This window comes from Hippopotamus amphibius, chromosome 16, assembly GCF_030028045.1.
Source record: "Hippopotamus amphibius kiboko isolate mHipAmp2 chromosome 16, mHipAmp2.hap2, whole genome shotgun sequence".
NCBI lineage: Eukaryota > Metazoa > Chordata > Mammalia > Artiodactyla > Hippopotamidae > Hippopotamus > Hippopotamus amphibius.
In genome coordinates, this window is record NC_080201.1 from 4,284,847 (window position 1) to 4,298,997 (window position 14,151).

General features: G+C 49.2%; 1 protein-coding gene across 1 annotated transcript in view; it reads left to right on the forward strand.

Annotated features, from left to right (window-relative positions):
- COTL1 (coactosin like F-actin binding protein 1) overlaps positions 1 to 11,525 on the forward strand; it is a 41,863-nt gene extending 30,338 nt beyond the window's left edge. The window contains exon 4 of the mRNA XM_057713583.1: positions 10,306 to 11,525. Coding sequence (XP_057569566.1) covers positions 10,306 to 10,416 — 111 coding nt within the window. The 3' untranslated portion in view covers positions 10,417 to 11,525. The remainder of the gene's footprint in view (positions 1 to 10,305) is intronic.
- The last annotated feature ends 2,626 nt before the right edge of the window (positions 11,526 to 14,151 follow it).

Here is a 14,151-nt window from a genome sequence, read left to right on the forward strand (position 1 = left end):
CTATTTTTGGCGAGTGGGGACTTCTCCTTGTGGTGGCTTCTCTTGTTGTGGAGCATGCGCTCTAGGCAAGCGGGCTTCAGTAGTTGCAGCATGCGGACTCCGTAGTTGTGTCTCACGGGCTTAGTTGCTCCACAGCATGTGGGATCTTCCTGGAGCAGGGATCAAACCCGTGTCCCCTGCATGGGCAGGTGGATTCTCAACGACTGCACCACCAGGGAAGCCCCTTTACATTTATTTGTAAGTTTACTACTCTAGTTCTCAATCTTCCTTGATGGAAGAATCTTTTTTTTTTTTTTTTTACTAGAAGCTGAACAGTGCAATGGCACAGTGTTTCTTTCTCTTTTTTTTAATGCTGCTGTGTCAAATGGAAGAGATGCTGGGCTTAAGGGGAATGAGACCCAAGTTGATATTCCAGCTCCACCAACTTTTCACCCTAGGACCTTGGGCAAGTAACTGTATCTCCAGACTCTGTTCTCACTTACGAAAAACAGAATGTTGGAAGGATCTTCATAGAGCAGTTGGAAGGATTAAAGAAAAACGAAGGATATGAAAAGATTTCTCCTTTTAGCGACTGATGAACTCCTGTTCATCCTTCAAAACCCTTATTCTTTACCCCATTCTCCTACCAGCCTCAATCAGAATTATTTGCTCCTTTATCTGTGTTTGTATAATACTATGACTCAAATTCCATGAATTATAATTAAGTGACCCTAGAAAGTAATCTCAAGGGCAGGGACCATGGCTGCTTTACTTGTCTTTCTTGTAAGGAAAGTACTAAAACAGGTGCTAAAAATGAAGAATCAGATCTGTTCACTTAGGCTCTAGTCTGTGTCTTATTCTTGGTGAATTCCTAGGACAGAAGCTAATAAATGTTCAGGAATGAAATAAATGTTCCGCTGAATTAAATTGTGGAAGCCATTTACACTCAGGGAGGGATTTGGGGGTGGATTGGAATTTCCAAAGGCTCTGCTTTGTTTCCTTGAGAAGCAGAGGTGAGAGCTGGTTGGATCAGCTGGGAGAACCCACACACCTTGGTGTCATGAGATTTACGGGGCTGCTCCCTCTTGCAAAGCGTTAGTTGCAGCCTGGCACTTGGGGGACCAGCGTAGATGCTTCATCCTGCTTTACAGGGTTTCAGCTGTTTATTTTTATGGGGCGCTTTTTGCTTCTTCAAGCCCGTGGTTCATGGAAAGGCCCTTTATTCTTCTCAGAAGCAGAAAAGGCCTTTTGTGCTGATGTGTTTCACCTGGGTCTGGGCTCGGGCAAGGGGGTTTTCCGATGCTCGTGTCCTATCTTTAAAACACAAATGCAAAGCTCCCAAGCAGCCTGTGAACAGTGGTGCCAGGGATCATGGGTAGAGGGGCAGGTCCCATGATACACCCAATATACAGATGAGGAAACAGTCTTGGAGGGGGTGAGTCCTCAAGCCAAGGTGAGTGTCAAGACAGAAGCCAGATGGTGGGGCTCAGAGACCCCTTTAGTGGAGGGAAGGGCAATGAGGAACCTGGTTCTATGCACCTGCTACCAAGAGGTGAAAAGCTCTTGGGAGAAAGAGGAAGACGCCCGCACCCTGAGCCTGGCATGGAAATGGAAGCCGCTTTCACAAGCCCTCTCTGCCAGTGGGCTGTGGCCGGGTGCCCATCACTAAACCCCAGATGGGTCCCCGCCCTCGGGCAGCCGGCCTTGGCGTGGTTCCTCTCTGGTGGCCCTCCGGCAGCTGGCCTCTGATGCTCACGCAGTGACTCCTGACGCTGTGAACAGCAGACGGTTTCCATGCTGTGGGGACGCCGGATTAGAGCGTGTGCGGGTGTTTGCGGAAGGAGCTCAAGCGCTGAGTCCAGACAGGTCTCCACGTGGGACACGCACCCCCACCGTGCTTTTGGGGGCCGAAGGCTGCCTGCACGCTCTGCATCTGAATCTTTCAGATTTTCCCTCCCTTGTTCCCTTCCCTGGCATGGGCCACCCCACCTTTGTCCTTCTCTTGTCATAGTTTGTCCCGAGAGTCCCTCCCAGAACCAGCTCCAGGCTCTCTGTTTTCTCCCCCATGGTGGTTTATCCCAGGGCAGCGTGGTCTTGAAAAATGGTTCGGACAAAATGAAGGACCTAAATGATGATCAGCCGCCTGGCGATTTCTGCTAATTTCCCTGGAGCCCTGGCCACATGGTACGTGTTATTACAAACAGGATTAATCATAGCAGAGGTCCAGTGTGTGTCCTTTCAAGTAACATTTCATAAATATTTTCAGTTTTCATAATTTTAACAGCTGAATACTGTTCTGTTCAGTGAATGTGGGATTACGTGTGTATGTGTATGTGTGTGTGTGTGTGTGTGTGTGTGTGTGTGTGTGTGTGTGTTCACTCTTCTGGTAAAGACCTCGACGTGGAGTTAAATGTGGGTTTCGGTCCCAGCCACACCTCTCACCATGGGTGCGACCTTCTTCTGGCTACTTCCCTTCCCTGAGCTTCAGCTTCCTCTGAAAATTGGGGATGATAATATCTAACTCATGGAATTGTAAAAATTAAGTAAACTACCGTATAAGTGCCTGCTACGTGTGAAGCATTCAATACTGTTTACTTATTTACCCAGCTTTTGTTGGAAAGTGGAAGCAGTCTGGTATTTACTGACTGTGAACATCTGTGAGGATATGTGTTGTAATTTTAAAAAAATTCTGTTGAATTATTTCTTTGGGAAAAAGTCCCCAAAGTGGTATTGCTGAGAAACAAGAAATGCTAAGCATGATTTCGACCAGGCAGAAACTGAAGTCCTAAACCCAGATTGAATATTGCTTGTCAAGTGATCATAGCAGGGGCTGTTTGGAGGTCTGGGTTAAGAATGATTCTGAGGTTAAGTCTGGACTGAGTGGGGAAAGTGCCATGATGGATTTGTCACGTCTGCCGTGGACCCTGGAGGAGAGAATGGAGTGTGTTTCTCCCATTCTTACCATCCCTGATCTGGATGGAGCTGTGGTCAGAAATCAGGAAGAATGGGGGCAGGGCTTCTGTAAATATCCCCGGTCAGGAAAGGAGGGGTCAGAATCCAGGCAGTCACTCAAATGCTGAAGAGGTGGGAGGGGGACTTCCCTGGTGGTCCGGTGGCTAAGACGCCACACTCCCAATGCAGGGGGCCTGGGTTCAATCCCTGCTCGGGGAACTAGATGCTGCATGCATGCTGCCACTGAGAGCTTGCATGCTGCCACTAAAGAGCCTGCCTGCTGCAACTAAGACCCAGTGCAACCAAATAAATAAATATTAAAAAAAAAAAAAAAAAAGTGGGTGGCCCTGCATGGGTCAGGATTCAAGACATAGGGATGGCTGCCCCTATTTGGTTTGGACCCAAACCTACCCCAGCATGCCTTCCCCCCCATCCCTCTGTGTTGGGCAATTACCTTGTGTCCACTGGAGATGTCACCAGATGCCTCTCTCTCGTCCTTTGTCCTCTCCTTAGTGAAATAGGGTCGTGTCATTTCTGCCCTGTGACGGTGACGCAGGTGCCTGTGTTCCTGTATCTGTCAAACACTGGACCGTACCATTTTGACCTATTTGTTTTTCCCCTTGTCTGTGATGACTCATGCCAGTTACAAGAACCTGTTCTTTTTGAGTAAATTACACCTTGCTGGAAGGATTTTTAAAACCTTGGCCTCTGCGGCGCTGTAGAATAGCTGTAGGAGGGAAGGTGTAGGGGGCCCAGGAGGGGCTGGCAAGTTTGCTACTGTGCGTTTTCATCTGGCTCAGGTTCCTTGGAGGGTACCTTTTCTCCTAGCAAGATGCAGCCTGCTGGGGACCAACTGCTTTTCCTTAGCAGTCAAGGTCTTGGCTTTATAATTAATCTTCACCTACTTGGGGGAAAAGATACAATATTGTGGCCAGCATGTGTCTCGTCCACCCCCTGCCCCGTCTCACACGTGTGGGAGGGGAGGTTCCATCCCTCACTTTTTGGCAAGAGTTTACTAGCACACAGTCTCCTTTTCAAAAGCCATGCTCTGATCCCAAAGTTGTTGTTTCTGTGCCAGTTTTCCCCATTGCCCCTTGGATTCTGGTGTCCAAGGTGGAACTTTGTCCCACATGCTCTGTAGGCTCAGTTGCAAATCCACAGATGGCTGGTGGGGAAAGGGCTGGCAGAACCTGTTGTCCAGCCCTTTTCTTTCACAGAGATGGACACCAGGGCCCAGAGCCATTGACTGCTTCCTTCCGGGTATTTTAGAGCCCCTGGGTTCTCTTTCTTGAGGGACTCAAAAGTACCAGATTTTGACTTCCCAGGGCCTAGGAGAGTGTCTGGCATGTAATAGATGTTCAGTAAGCATGTGTTTATTGGAAGAATGAATTGCATGAGCTCTTAATTGTCTTTGGATGCAACAAAGGTCACCTCTCCTCCCCGGCCCTGCCTTGTAGATATGTGCATTTCTAGCATCACAAACTTAACTGTCAGAGACTCCCTACTCAGTTTTTCTTCCCAGACCGTCCCTGCACCTGCATTGTCTGTGTAGGGTAGCAACCCACCATGGTCCTAATGATCTAGGTAGAAGGCCAGACACACTTCTACCCTGACAGGCTTCCTCTCTGTCCTCCTGTGGCTAGTCCCGTGCTCAGCTTTTCGGTGGGCAGCTGGATTTGCCGTCTTCTTTCTGCAGGAACGAGGAGAGCCAGTGTCACTACCCTGCTTATTCCGAGGAATTCCCCAGACTTCCCTTCATTAAAAAGTAAACGGTGGGGATGGAGAAACCAGTGTGGGTGAGAGAAGAGGAACTAACCACTCCCTGTGCATTTGCTCTGAGTGTTTCAGACAACCTCTTTATAGCTCAGACTCCCCTAACAATTTTGAGGACGAAGGTAACCCAGGATTGTTTAAAATACTACCTAATCATTCTTGAGCACTTCCTTTGCATGCTCATCAGGTCCTTACAACCAGCCCTAGGATGTAGGTCCTCTTGTTGTCCCCTGCTGGCAGATGAGGAGGCTCAGGCTCAGGGCTGGTGAGTTTCTGGGGAGGGTCAGGCTGCCCGAGATGCACGAACGACTCCCAGCACGTTTTAGGACTGAAGCCGGGGCGTAAACCCCAGGCAGTTGGGAGCCATTTAAAAATGAGGTGATTTAAAACCAAGGATAGGAAAACACTCATGCACTTTTTAAACCAGGCTTGCAAATAGATTCTTGACTGTGTACAGAGCCCCAATTCCTAACCCCAGTCCTTCTCTAGAATTGCCCTCCTTGGGAGCAGACCGATGTCCATCTTATATCTTTGAAGCATGAACTTAAATGCACTTGAGAAAAGTCACAGGGACAGAACATGTCCTTAACTTGATTGGTGTGTGTTTCCAAACCATCTTGGAGTCCTATTTAGCTGGATGGGGCCTCTTCCTTTGAAAAGTCCTGCGCTGGCTGAAAAGGGAGAGACCCTGTCTGGAGGCTATCATCCAGGGACACTGAGTTCCCAGAAATGATGATCTTTCTAGAACCGCAGGTGACAGTGCCCCCAGACCGGCACGCTTGCCCTGTCTGGAGGCTATCAACCAGGGACACCGAGTTCCCAGAAATGATGAAGATCTTTCTAGAACCGCAGGTGACAGTGCCCCCAGACCGGCACATTTTGCTTTGAAGTCTGTGGCATGTGGCTTTCTTAGCCTTCAGGGCATGACGGATGCTGGCGGGGGAGGGACGGGCAGTCTGGAGCAGCCCACCGAGTAGGGTGCAGAGGAGAGAGGACCTGCCCCCAGGGCCCCGAGGTGAGGCTGCTGTGTGCCCTGGGGTGAATTGCTTCCCCTGTCTAGGTCTCTTACTACTTCTCTATCAAATAAAGGGGTGAATGTCAGGGTTTCGAAGGCTCGTTCAGCTCAAGTCCCCCCGCCCCGCTTCTTTTGTTAACCAAGGTATAATATTGCTACATAGAGGAGAACACAAAAATCCTAGGTATACAGATTGATAAACTTCTGAATTTGGAAACTTTGAGTTTTTGTACTCACCCGTGGCACTACCCCCCAAATCAAGACATGGAGCATTTCCAGTACCCTGCCTCCCCCACCCCCGAAGGCTCCCCCTCCCCCACTCAGATTGGCTCTACTATTCTATGATTAATAATCCTTGACAGAGCACTTTATTCTTTCAGGCTCTTTCCTGTTCTATCTAGGCCTGGGCTCCCACTAGCCACACGTGGCTGCAGAGCACGTGAAGTCTGACTCGTCCTATGCCGTGTGCTGTGCGTGCATGTAAAATACATACTGGCTTTCTCAGACTTAGTATGGAGAACAGAATAACTTTTTTCAGTGTGGCTACTAGAAAATTTAAAATTCCCTGTGTGTTAGCATTGCTCTGGGCCCTGCTGGCCTCCTTTCTGGTAAGGACTTGCCCCCGTCCGCTCACCCCCCCGCATCTTGCAGCTTTTGTGTGGCCTGCCTCTGCCCTGGGAGGTGTTTGGCCCCCGGAGGGTGCCAGGGACGGTGGCTGAGGGCAGAGGTGGGAGCATGGTGGGGAGGTGGGAGGTGGCCCTGCTTTGTGCAGATGTGTTCTTTGTGGCTTTCAGCACAGGCGAGTCCTTACACGCCCCTCAGGTCCCTGGTGCTGCTCCCATCGTTTTTGCTCTGTTTCTGCCTGTTTTTGCAAACTCACATTTAAGCCCACTCCGCAGAGGTGGTGGCATCTCCCTTGCCACATCGAAGGCCCGCCCTTTAGGGACTCTGGGAGGAACAGAGGTGGACAAGTGTACAGTCATTTTGAGTTGGGTTGAGGCTGACTCAGACCTTCGCGGGACTTTTTGCAGAGTCCACACCCTGCGGGGAAGCATCGGCTCACCTTTGAAGTCTCTGCCCTCCCCCACCCCCGACCCCAGCATCCTGTGGTGGGGAGGCCCACCAGGCCTGCCAGGACCACTTGCATGTGGCAGCCACCTCCTGCCTGCCCTCTAGAGGGCAGGGGCTCGTTCCCATGGGGGAGGGTTGCTTTTCTGTGTACTTTTGTTTGAAAGAATCATTTTTTGGCAAATCTTTTGGTTTTAAATGTCTCAGATTCTCAGATGTATAGGGTTTGGGGCTGCTTTTTTTTTTTTTGGCAGTCAGAGACATAGCTATTTTTTAAGGTAATTTTGTTCATTTATATTTATTGTTATGTTTCACTGGGTTCTGCTATCCCAGTTTGCTCCTTCTGGCTGTGATTTGATTTCCCATATACCTGTGGTTTTAAGGTGGACCGTGCTCTATGTGCACTTTCATTGTGGATTTCTTAGACCTTATCAAACGTCTTCTTAATCTAAACTGTCTAATGGCTAACAGACACAAGCGTGAGTGTTCTTGTTTCTCTAGATTGCCATATATAGCTATCACAGGGCAGAGGAACTTCGGACTTCCTTCTATAGGCATCTTGAGCTGTGGGCTTCCTCCTCCTGATCTGCTCATCGCCCCTCCCCCTGCTCAGGTTGAGAAACATGTTCCTTCTAGGTTCCCCTTGTTTTCACTCGTGTGCTGATGACTTACACAGACACTTAGCAGTACAGCATGGTGGGCTGGGCGTAGAAAGGATGCTTAGTCATCTGAGCTAGTTACACAATCTCTCCAAGCCCAGCCTGCGGATCTTATCTTTAAAAAAAAAAAAGCTAATATACTGAAGGAGGATTAAGTGAGAAAATGTGTGTGGCTGCACCTGGTACTTATTAGTTGCTTGATAAATATTAACCTCCCATTTCCTCCTTCCTGTTAGTATTCTTGGTGGCTTGGCATGGTGAACGTTTTGTCTCAACACTGTAAAACTTGACCTTGAGAGTGCTCCTGGTTTAGTCATTCTCCTTTTTTTCTTTCTCTTGTTTTTTTTTTTTTAATTGAGGTGAAATTCACGTAACAAAATTAACCACCATTTAAAACTATACAATTCAGTGGCATTTAGTTCCTTCAAAATGTTGTGCAGACACCACCTCTATCTAATTTCAGAATATTTCCATCACTTCTAAAGGAGATGGTGACACTTTTTTTTTTAAATTATTATTATTATTATTTTTATTTTTATTTTTATTTTTATTTTTTTTGGGGGGGGGTACACCAGGTTCAATCATCTGTTTTTATACACATATCCTCGTATTCCCTCCCTTCCTTGACTCCCCCACCTCAAGGTGACACTTTTTTAAGAAGGTCAGCTTTACGGTCAGCTGTACTTACTAGCTGTGTGACTTTGGGCAGGTGTCATAATCTCCAGCCTTTATTTTCTCATCTTCACAATGGAAATAATATTGACCATTTTACACGATTTTTTGAAAAACAGCTTTATTGTGGTATAATTTACATACCACAGAATTAACTCATCCTAAGTCTACAATTCAATGATTTTCAGTAAATTTACAGAGTTGTGCAACTATCACTGCAATCCAGTTTTAGAGCATTTCCATCATTTTCTATTCCAATCTCCAGCTCCTAGAAACCATGAATCTACTTTCTGTCTCTCTGGATTCCTTTTTATGAATGAATAATATTCCAGTGTATGGATAGACCATGTTTTATTTACCCATTCATGTGTTGATGGGCATTTGGGTTGTTTCCACTTTTTGACTGTTATGAATAATGTTCCTGTGGATATTAGTGTTTACAAGTGTTTGTGTGGACATATGCTTTCCTTTTTCTTGGGCAGATTTCTAGGAGTAGAATTGCTGGGTCATATTAAAAGGTTTTAGGAATTAAGTTTGCTAATGTGTGGCAGTGTCTGGTATACATAAGTGCTTCATAAATGGTGGTAATTGTTTACCTTATTTCCTTGTGGGCTTTTTTTTTTTTTTTAATGCGGATGATTTTCTGACCTTCAAACTTGTTATTCCTATTTTCGTAAATTTCTCTTTTTTAAAAAAATATATTTATTTATTGGCTGCATTGGGCCTGTTGCTGTGCATGGGCTTTCTCTAGTTGCGGTGAGCAGGGGCTACTCTTCATTGTGCTGCACGGCCTTCTCATTGCAGTGGCTTCTCTTGTTGTGGAGCATGGGCTCTAGGTGCACGGGCTTCAGTAGTTGTGGCTCACGGGCTCTAGAGTGCAGGCGCAGTAATTGTGGCGCACGGGTTCAGTTGCTCTGCAGCATGTGGGATCTTCCTGGACCAGGTATTGAACCTGTGCCCCTGCATTGGCAGGCGGCTTCTTAACCATTGCGCCACCAGGGAAGCCCCTCTCTGTATTCTTATCTGTCCCCATCCTGAATTTTTCCTTGTTGATGGGAGTCTAATGATGCATGTATTGACATAACTGTAGATGCTTCATGGCTCAGGGTTACCTGATACGCCAGATCACCTGCGTCATTCATTCATGCCATGAGCCACATGTGTGCCAGGCCTGTGGGGTTTCATGGTTGAAATGTGTACCCTAAGAGGGCACAGCGAGCGCAACCATTGGCTAATCACTGTAGCCCCATCACATGGCATGGTGTTTCTTAAATCCATGTAACCAACCCCCCCCACCTTCAAGTAACTGAGTGTGGCTGGAGAGCCCAGTACATCCTTTTTAAAAAAGTTAGTTAATTTTTTTGGCTGTGTCAGGTGTTAGTTGCAGCACACGGGCTCCAGAGAGCTGGGCTCAGCAGTTGCAGTGCATGGGCTCTCTAGTTGTAGCTCAGAGGCTCCACAGCACACGGGCTCTCTAGTCAGGGTGCGCGGAGCCCCAGTACCTGCTTTAGTGCATTCAGTGTCTGCGCTGATCACTCAGACCTGGGAGCAGAGGCCCTGCATCCCTATGACAGGGTGCGTGAAGCTACCTCCTACCAGCTGACAGCCAATCATGTGTCTCTTCCCAGCTCCACGTGCAAGTCCCCTGTTGATAGCTCATAATCAGCCACCTGGGGGACAGTTACACCACGGAAATGGGTAAAAGCTACAGATCACCCCCCAAGCCCTGTTTTTGAGAGAGCCTGGTATTAGACATTTACCCGTGGACCAGCCTGCCTTTCCAACTTCCTCTTCTGTTATTCTCCTGAGAAGGTGGGTTTTCACAGATGAGGAAACTGAGGCACAAAGAGTTGAAGGAACTTGCCCAAGGCCACACAGCTGGAAAATGACAGAACCAGAATCCGAACCCAGACCTGACTTTGGCCCATCCCCATGGTCATAGGCCTACACAGTATCTCGACTTGATCCATTTCCTGATCTCTGGTCACTTTTTTTTTTTTTTTTTTTAATTTGTTTTTTTGTTTTTTGTTTTTCTTCCCCTGCCAAACCATTCTGCCACCAGATTTTCATTTTGATCATTTCTTAGTATTTTAGGTGCCAAGACTTCCTGGTGTGTTGCCTGAGCAACGCTCAGATCGCATCCCCTCCTTTTTAACGGGAACTCTGTGTTTTATTTTGTTCCTGCAGAATTTTGCCAAAGAGTTTGTGATCAGTGATCGGAAGGAGCTGGAGGAAGATTTCATCAAGAGCGAGCTCAAGAAGGCGGGGGGAGCCAATTACGATGCCCAGACGGAGTAACCCCTGCGCACCCCGCCCCTTGCCGAAGTCATCTGCCTGCTCCCCGGGGGAGGGGACCGCGGCCTCAGCTACCAGCCCACCAGCCCAGGGAGAGGAGACGCAATGCGAGGCAACGCCCGCCACCCCGCCGAAAACCCAGCTCCCCTCCCCACTTCCCTTGTGCACCTGCTGTGTCCTAGCCCATGAAGCTCATGCAACATCTTTCTTTCCTCTTTGTTTTCTTTCTCTCCCCCCCCTTTCTTGTTCTAAAGAAAAATCATTTTGATGCCAAGGTCACGCACATCATCCGATCAGAGGTGCCTCCCGTGGTGACCCTTGCCTGGTATTTCTCTGACGCACAAGCAGCCTGCCCGGCCTCACCCGCCAACCTCATGTCGCCTCTGGCGCCTGGGCCGTGGCCGCGATCTCGGTTTTCTTTGCGGCCTGCCTGCTTCCCGCTGAGGAGGCAGGAGCTGTGCCCTCAACGGCGGCCTCCACAAGCACACACGTGTCCCGCTGGCCAGGCTCACGCCCCCGAGAGTCGCTCCAGAGCCCCGAGCTCACCCCCCCATCAGAGACGGTGCTCGGTGGAGAGATGTGCAGGCCTGACTCAGACCAAAAGAGACGAGAGAAAATTTGCCTTAAAACTTGCCTGGCTTTGCCACCGGTCTGAAGTGGCCCGTTGATCGAAATCTAACGATGGCATGGAGTGGGGGCAAAGGCCTAAGTCCAGATTCAACAGGAGGAGTCCTTCAGGGTTCACGTCTTGGGCTCCCCATGGGATGACATTAGGGAGAGAGGCCAGGGTGCGGGATGGGCATTCAGGTCCAGCTGGTCCTCTGCCCGACGGCAAGAACAGCAGGGGACAGAGCGTGTGCAGCGGGAGCCCCGCCCTCGCGGGACCAGAAAGTCTGTGGTTTTAATCCTCGGTGGCACCACACCGGCGAAAGGGTTTTTTTTTCAAAGAAAGATGAGATTGGCTTGGTTCTTCATGAGCACGTTTGGTAGCGTTCTCTTTCTTTTTTCCTTGTTCATTTCGTTGGGGGAAGTCTGTGCTGTGTTGGGGTCGTGAAGAGCGTCTGCACTCGAAACGGTTTACAGAAATAAATGGTTTTTTGTTTTTCAAAAAACAAGGCTGATTGGTCTTTTTTAAGATTTATTTTATTATTTAAGTATTTTTGGCTTCGTTGGGTCTTTGTTGCTGCACACTTTCTCTAGACTTTCTCTAGTTGTGGCGAGCTGGGGCTACTCTTTGTTGTGGTGCACGGGCATCTCATTGCGGTGGCTTCTCGTTGCAGAGCTCAGGCTCTAGGTGTGTGGACTTCAGTAGCAGTGGCTCACGGGCTCAGTAGTTGTGGCTCACGGGCTCAGTAGTTGTGGCTCACGGACTCTAGAGCACGGGCTCGACAGTTGTGGCGCACGGGCTTAGTTGCTCCGAGGCATGTGGGATCTTCCCAGACCAGGGATCAAACCTGTGTCCCCTGCATTGGCAGGTGGATTCTTAACCTCTGCACCACCAGGGAAGCCCTGATTGGTCTGACAAAGCTTCTCTCTTTACTGGAAAAACAAAGGTGTTTGCCATATTCAGATTTAATTGGCATTCACGGAGTTGTTGGGGGCTGGGTGTATTCATATTCCATAAATTTAATTTTTAGCAACAATGGTAAGAAACAGGTGCCGTTTGGGATGTCCCTGGCGGTCCAGTGGTTAAGACTCCAAGTTCCCAGTGCAGACGGCACAGGTGTGATCCCCGATTGGCGAACTAAGATCCCGTGAGCTGCACAGTGCAGCCAGGAAAAGAAAGGCAGGCAGGCAGGCAGGGAAGAAGGAAGAGGTACTGTTGGCGTCCCCATTTTATGGAAACTGAGGCTCAGAGAGTCTGTGATTCACCTGAGGCCACCCAGCTGGAAGGTGGCAGAGCTGAGATTTGAACCTGGGTCTCCCAGTAGCCCTGGTGCTGTAGCTCGTGAGGGGAGTGGAGAGGCCCTGGACTGGAGACAGAGAGGAGACGGCAGGATTGTGATGTGTCTTGTGTGGTCAGAAGCCTCCATTCTGTGTGTTCAGGGAAAGCTGGGAGAAAGCGTCCTCCTCAGCGGGGCTGTGACATCCTTTCTGAGGTTGTCTTAGGTTTCAAAACGGGATTTCCAGCACGCCAGCCCCGGCGGGAATGCAGAATCAGGCCAGAGGAGTTTCAGGTGCACAACGGGGTTTGAGAGTTGTGAGTGGGCCGGGGAGGGTGTGGGGAGAGGGCGGAAACCAAAATCAGAGCAGGAAGGAATCCTGCAAGACGTGGGCAAGGCTGGAGGTCGCCCAGGGTCCATCCCCAGCCATGCTCCTCTGCTCACAGCTGTGTGTCTTTGGGCAAGTTAGTTAACCTCTCTGGGCCTCAGTTTCCTCATCTGCGAAATCCTTAAGGAGCAGCAAAGATTATGAGGGTGTCCGGCAGGGCTCAGTCCTCATCCCATCAGACCTGCCACTAGGTCTCGATAGCTCTGGGTGCCCCAGTTTTTCCCTAAACCTAGAACCAAAGTAGGTCTCTGGCTTCCTGGTCTATGGGCTTTTAGCTCTGGTCAGAGAACTTGGGATGATTACACACTTAGGTAAGCCCCCTCGGGAAGAAAAGCCAGGTTCTAGGAGAGGAAATTACAAAGGGATTGAGCTGGGTCAGAGGCATCAAGGAGGGCTTCCATGAGGAGGTGACACTGAGGACTGAAGAAGAGGAGTGAAGCAGGCTAAGGGGTGAAGGGACAAGGGGACCAGGGACGAAGGCTCCGTGGGGATATTTGCCGAGGGGAACAGCAAAGAGGGTGGAGCTGGGTTTGTGTGTCAAGGAGCTTGGTTTTAATTGAAAGCTGCAGCTCAGGCCTTTGCTGGGATTTCAGAGGGCGCCTGATGGGATCTTGAGGTCCTCGAGGGCAGAGAGACCTTGCCTTTATCTCTTTATCCCCTGTAACTAGCGTCAGCAGGTATCCGGTGATGTTGCCTGGAGCTACCTCTACCTGCTCCCAACACTGCCCGGGGCCTGGACACCTGGCTCTGGCCTCCGGGGCCTGGACACCCGGCTCTGGCCTCCATCAGAGCCCAGCAGGGGTTGGGGTGGAGCTCTGGGTACTCGAGTCTCACAGATATTTACAGACACTCACAGACGCTCACAGATGCTCACAGACGCTCACAGATGCTCACAGATGCTCTGAATGACTTGAACCTGTTGGGCATTCAGCAGCTGTTCCAGGGTACCCCAAACCAAAGGGTGTAAAACAACCGCCATGTTGTTTTGCCCTTCATTTTGTAGGATCGGAATTTAGGAAGTTCTCAGCAGGGCGATTCTCACTAGCAGGGTCTCTCCTTTGATTGTGGTCAGATGGACTGGGCTGGCTGCCCAGGCTGACCCTCTCACGTGGCCGGCAGCTGAGGTCGCCGTGGATCCGAGCACCCAGCCTGTCCTCCTGCCACAGTGGTATCAGGCTGTGACCTTCTTTTTGCTTTTTTGTTTTTAAATGTATTTTATTGAAGTACAGTAGATGTACAATGTTGTTAATTTCTGCTGTACAGAAAAGTGATTCAGTCCTGCATATACACACATTCTTTTTCATATTCTTTTCCATTGTGGTTTATCACAGGATATTGAATATAGTTCCTGCACTACACGGTAGGACCTTGTTTATCCATCCTGTATGTAATAGTTTGCCTCCGCTAATCCCAAACTCCCAGCCCATCCCTCCCCCATCCACACTTCCTCTTGAAAACCACAAGTCT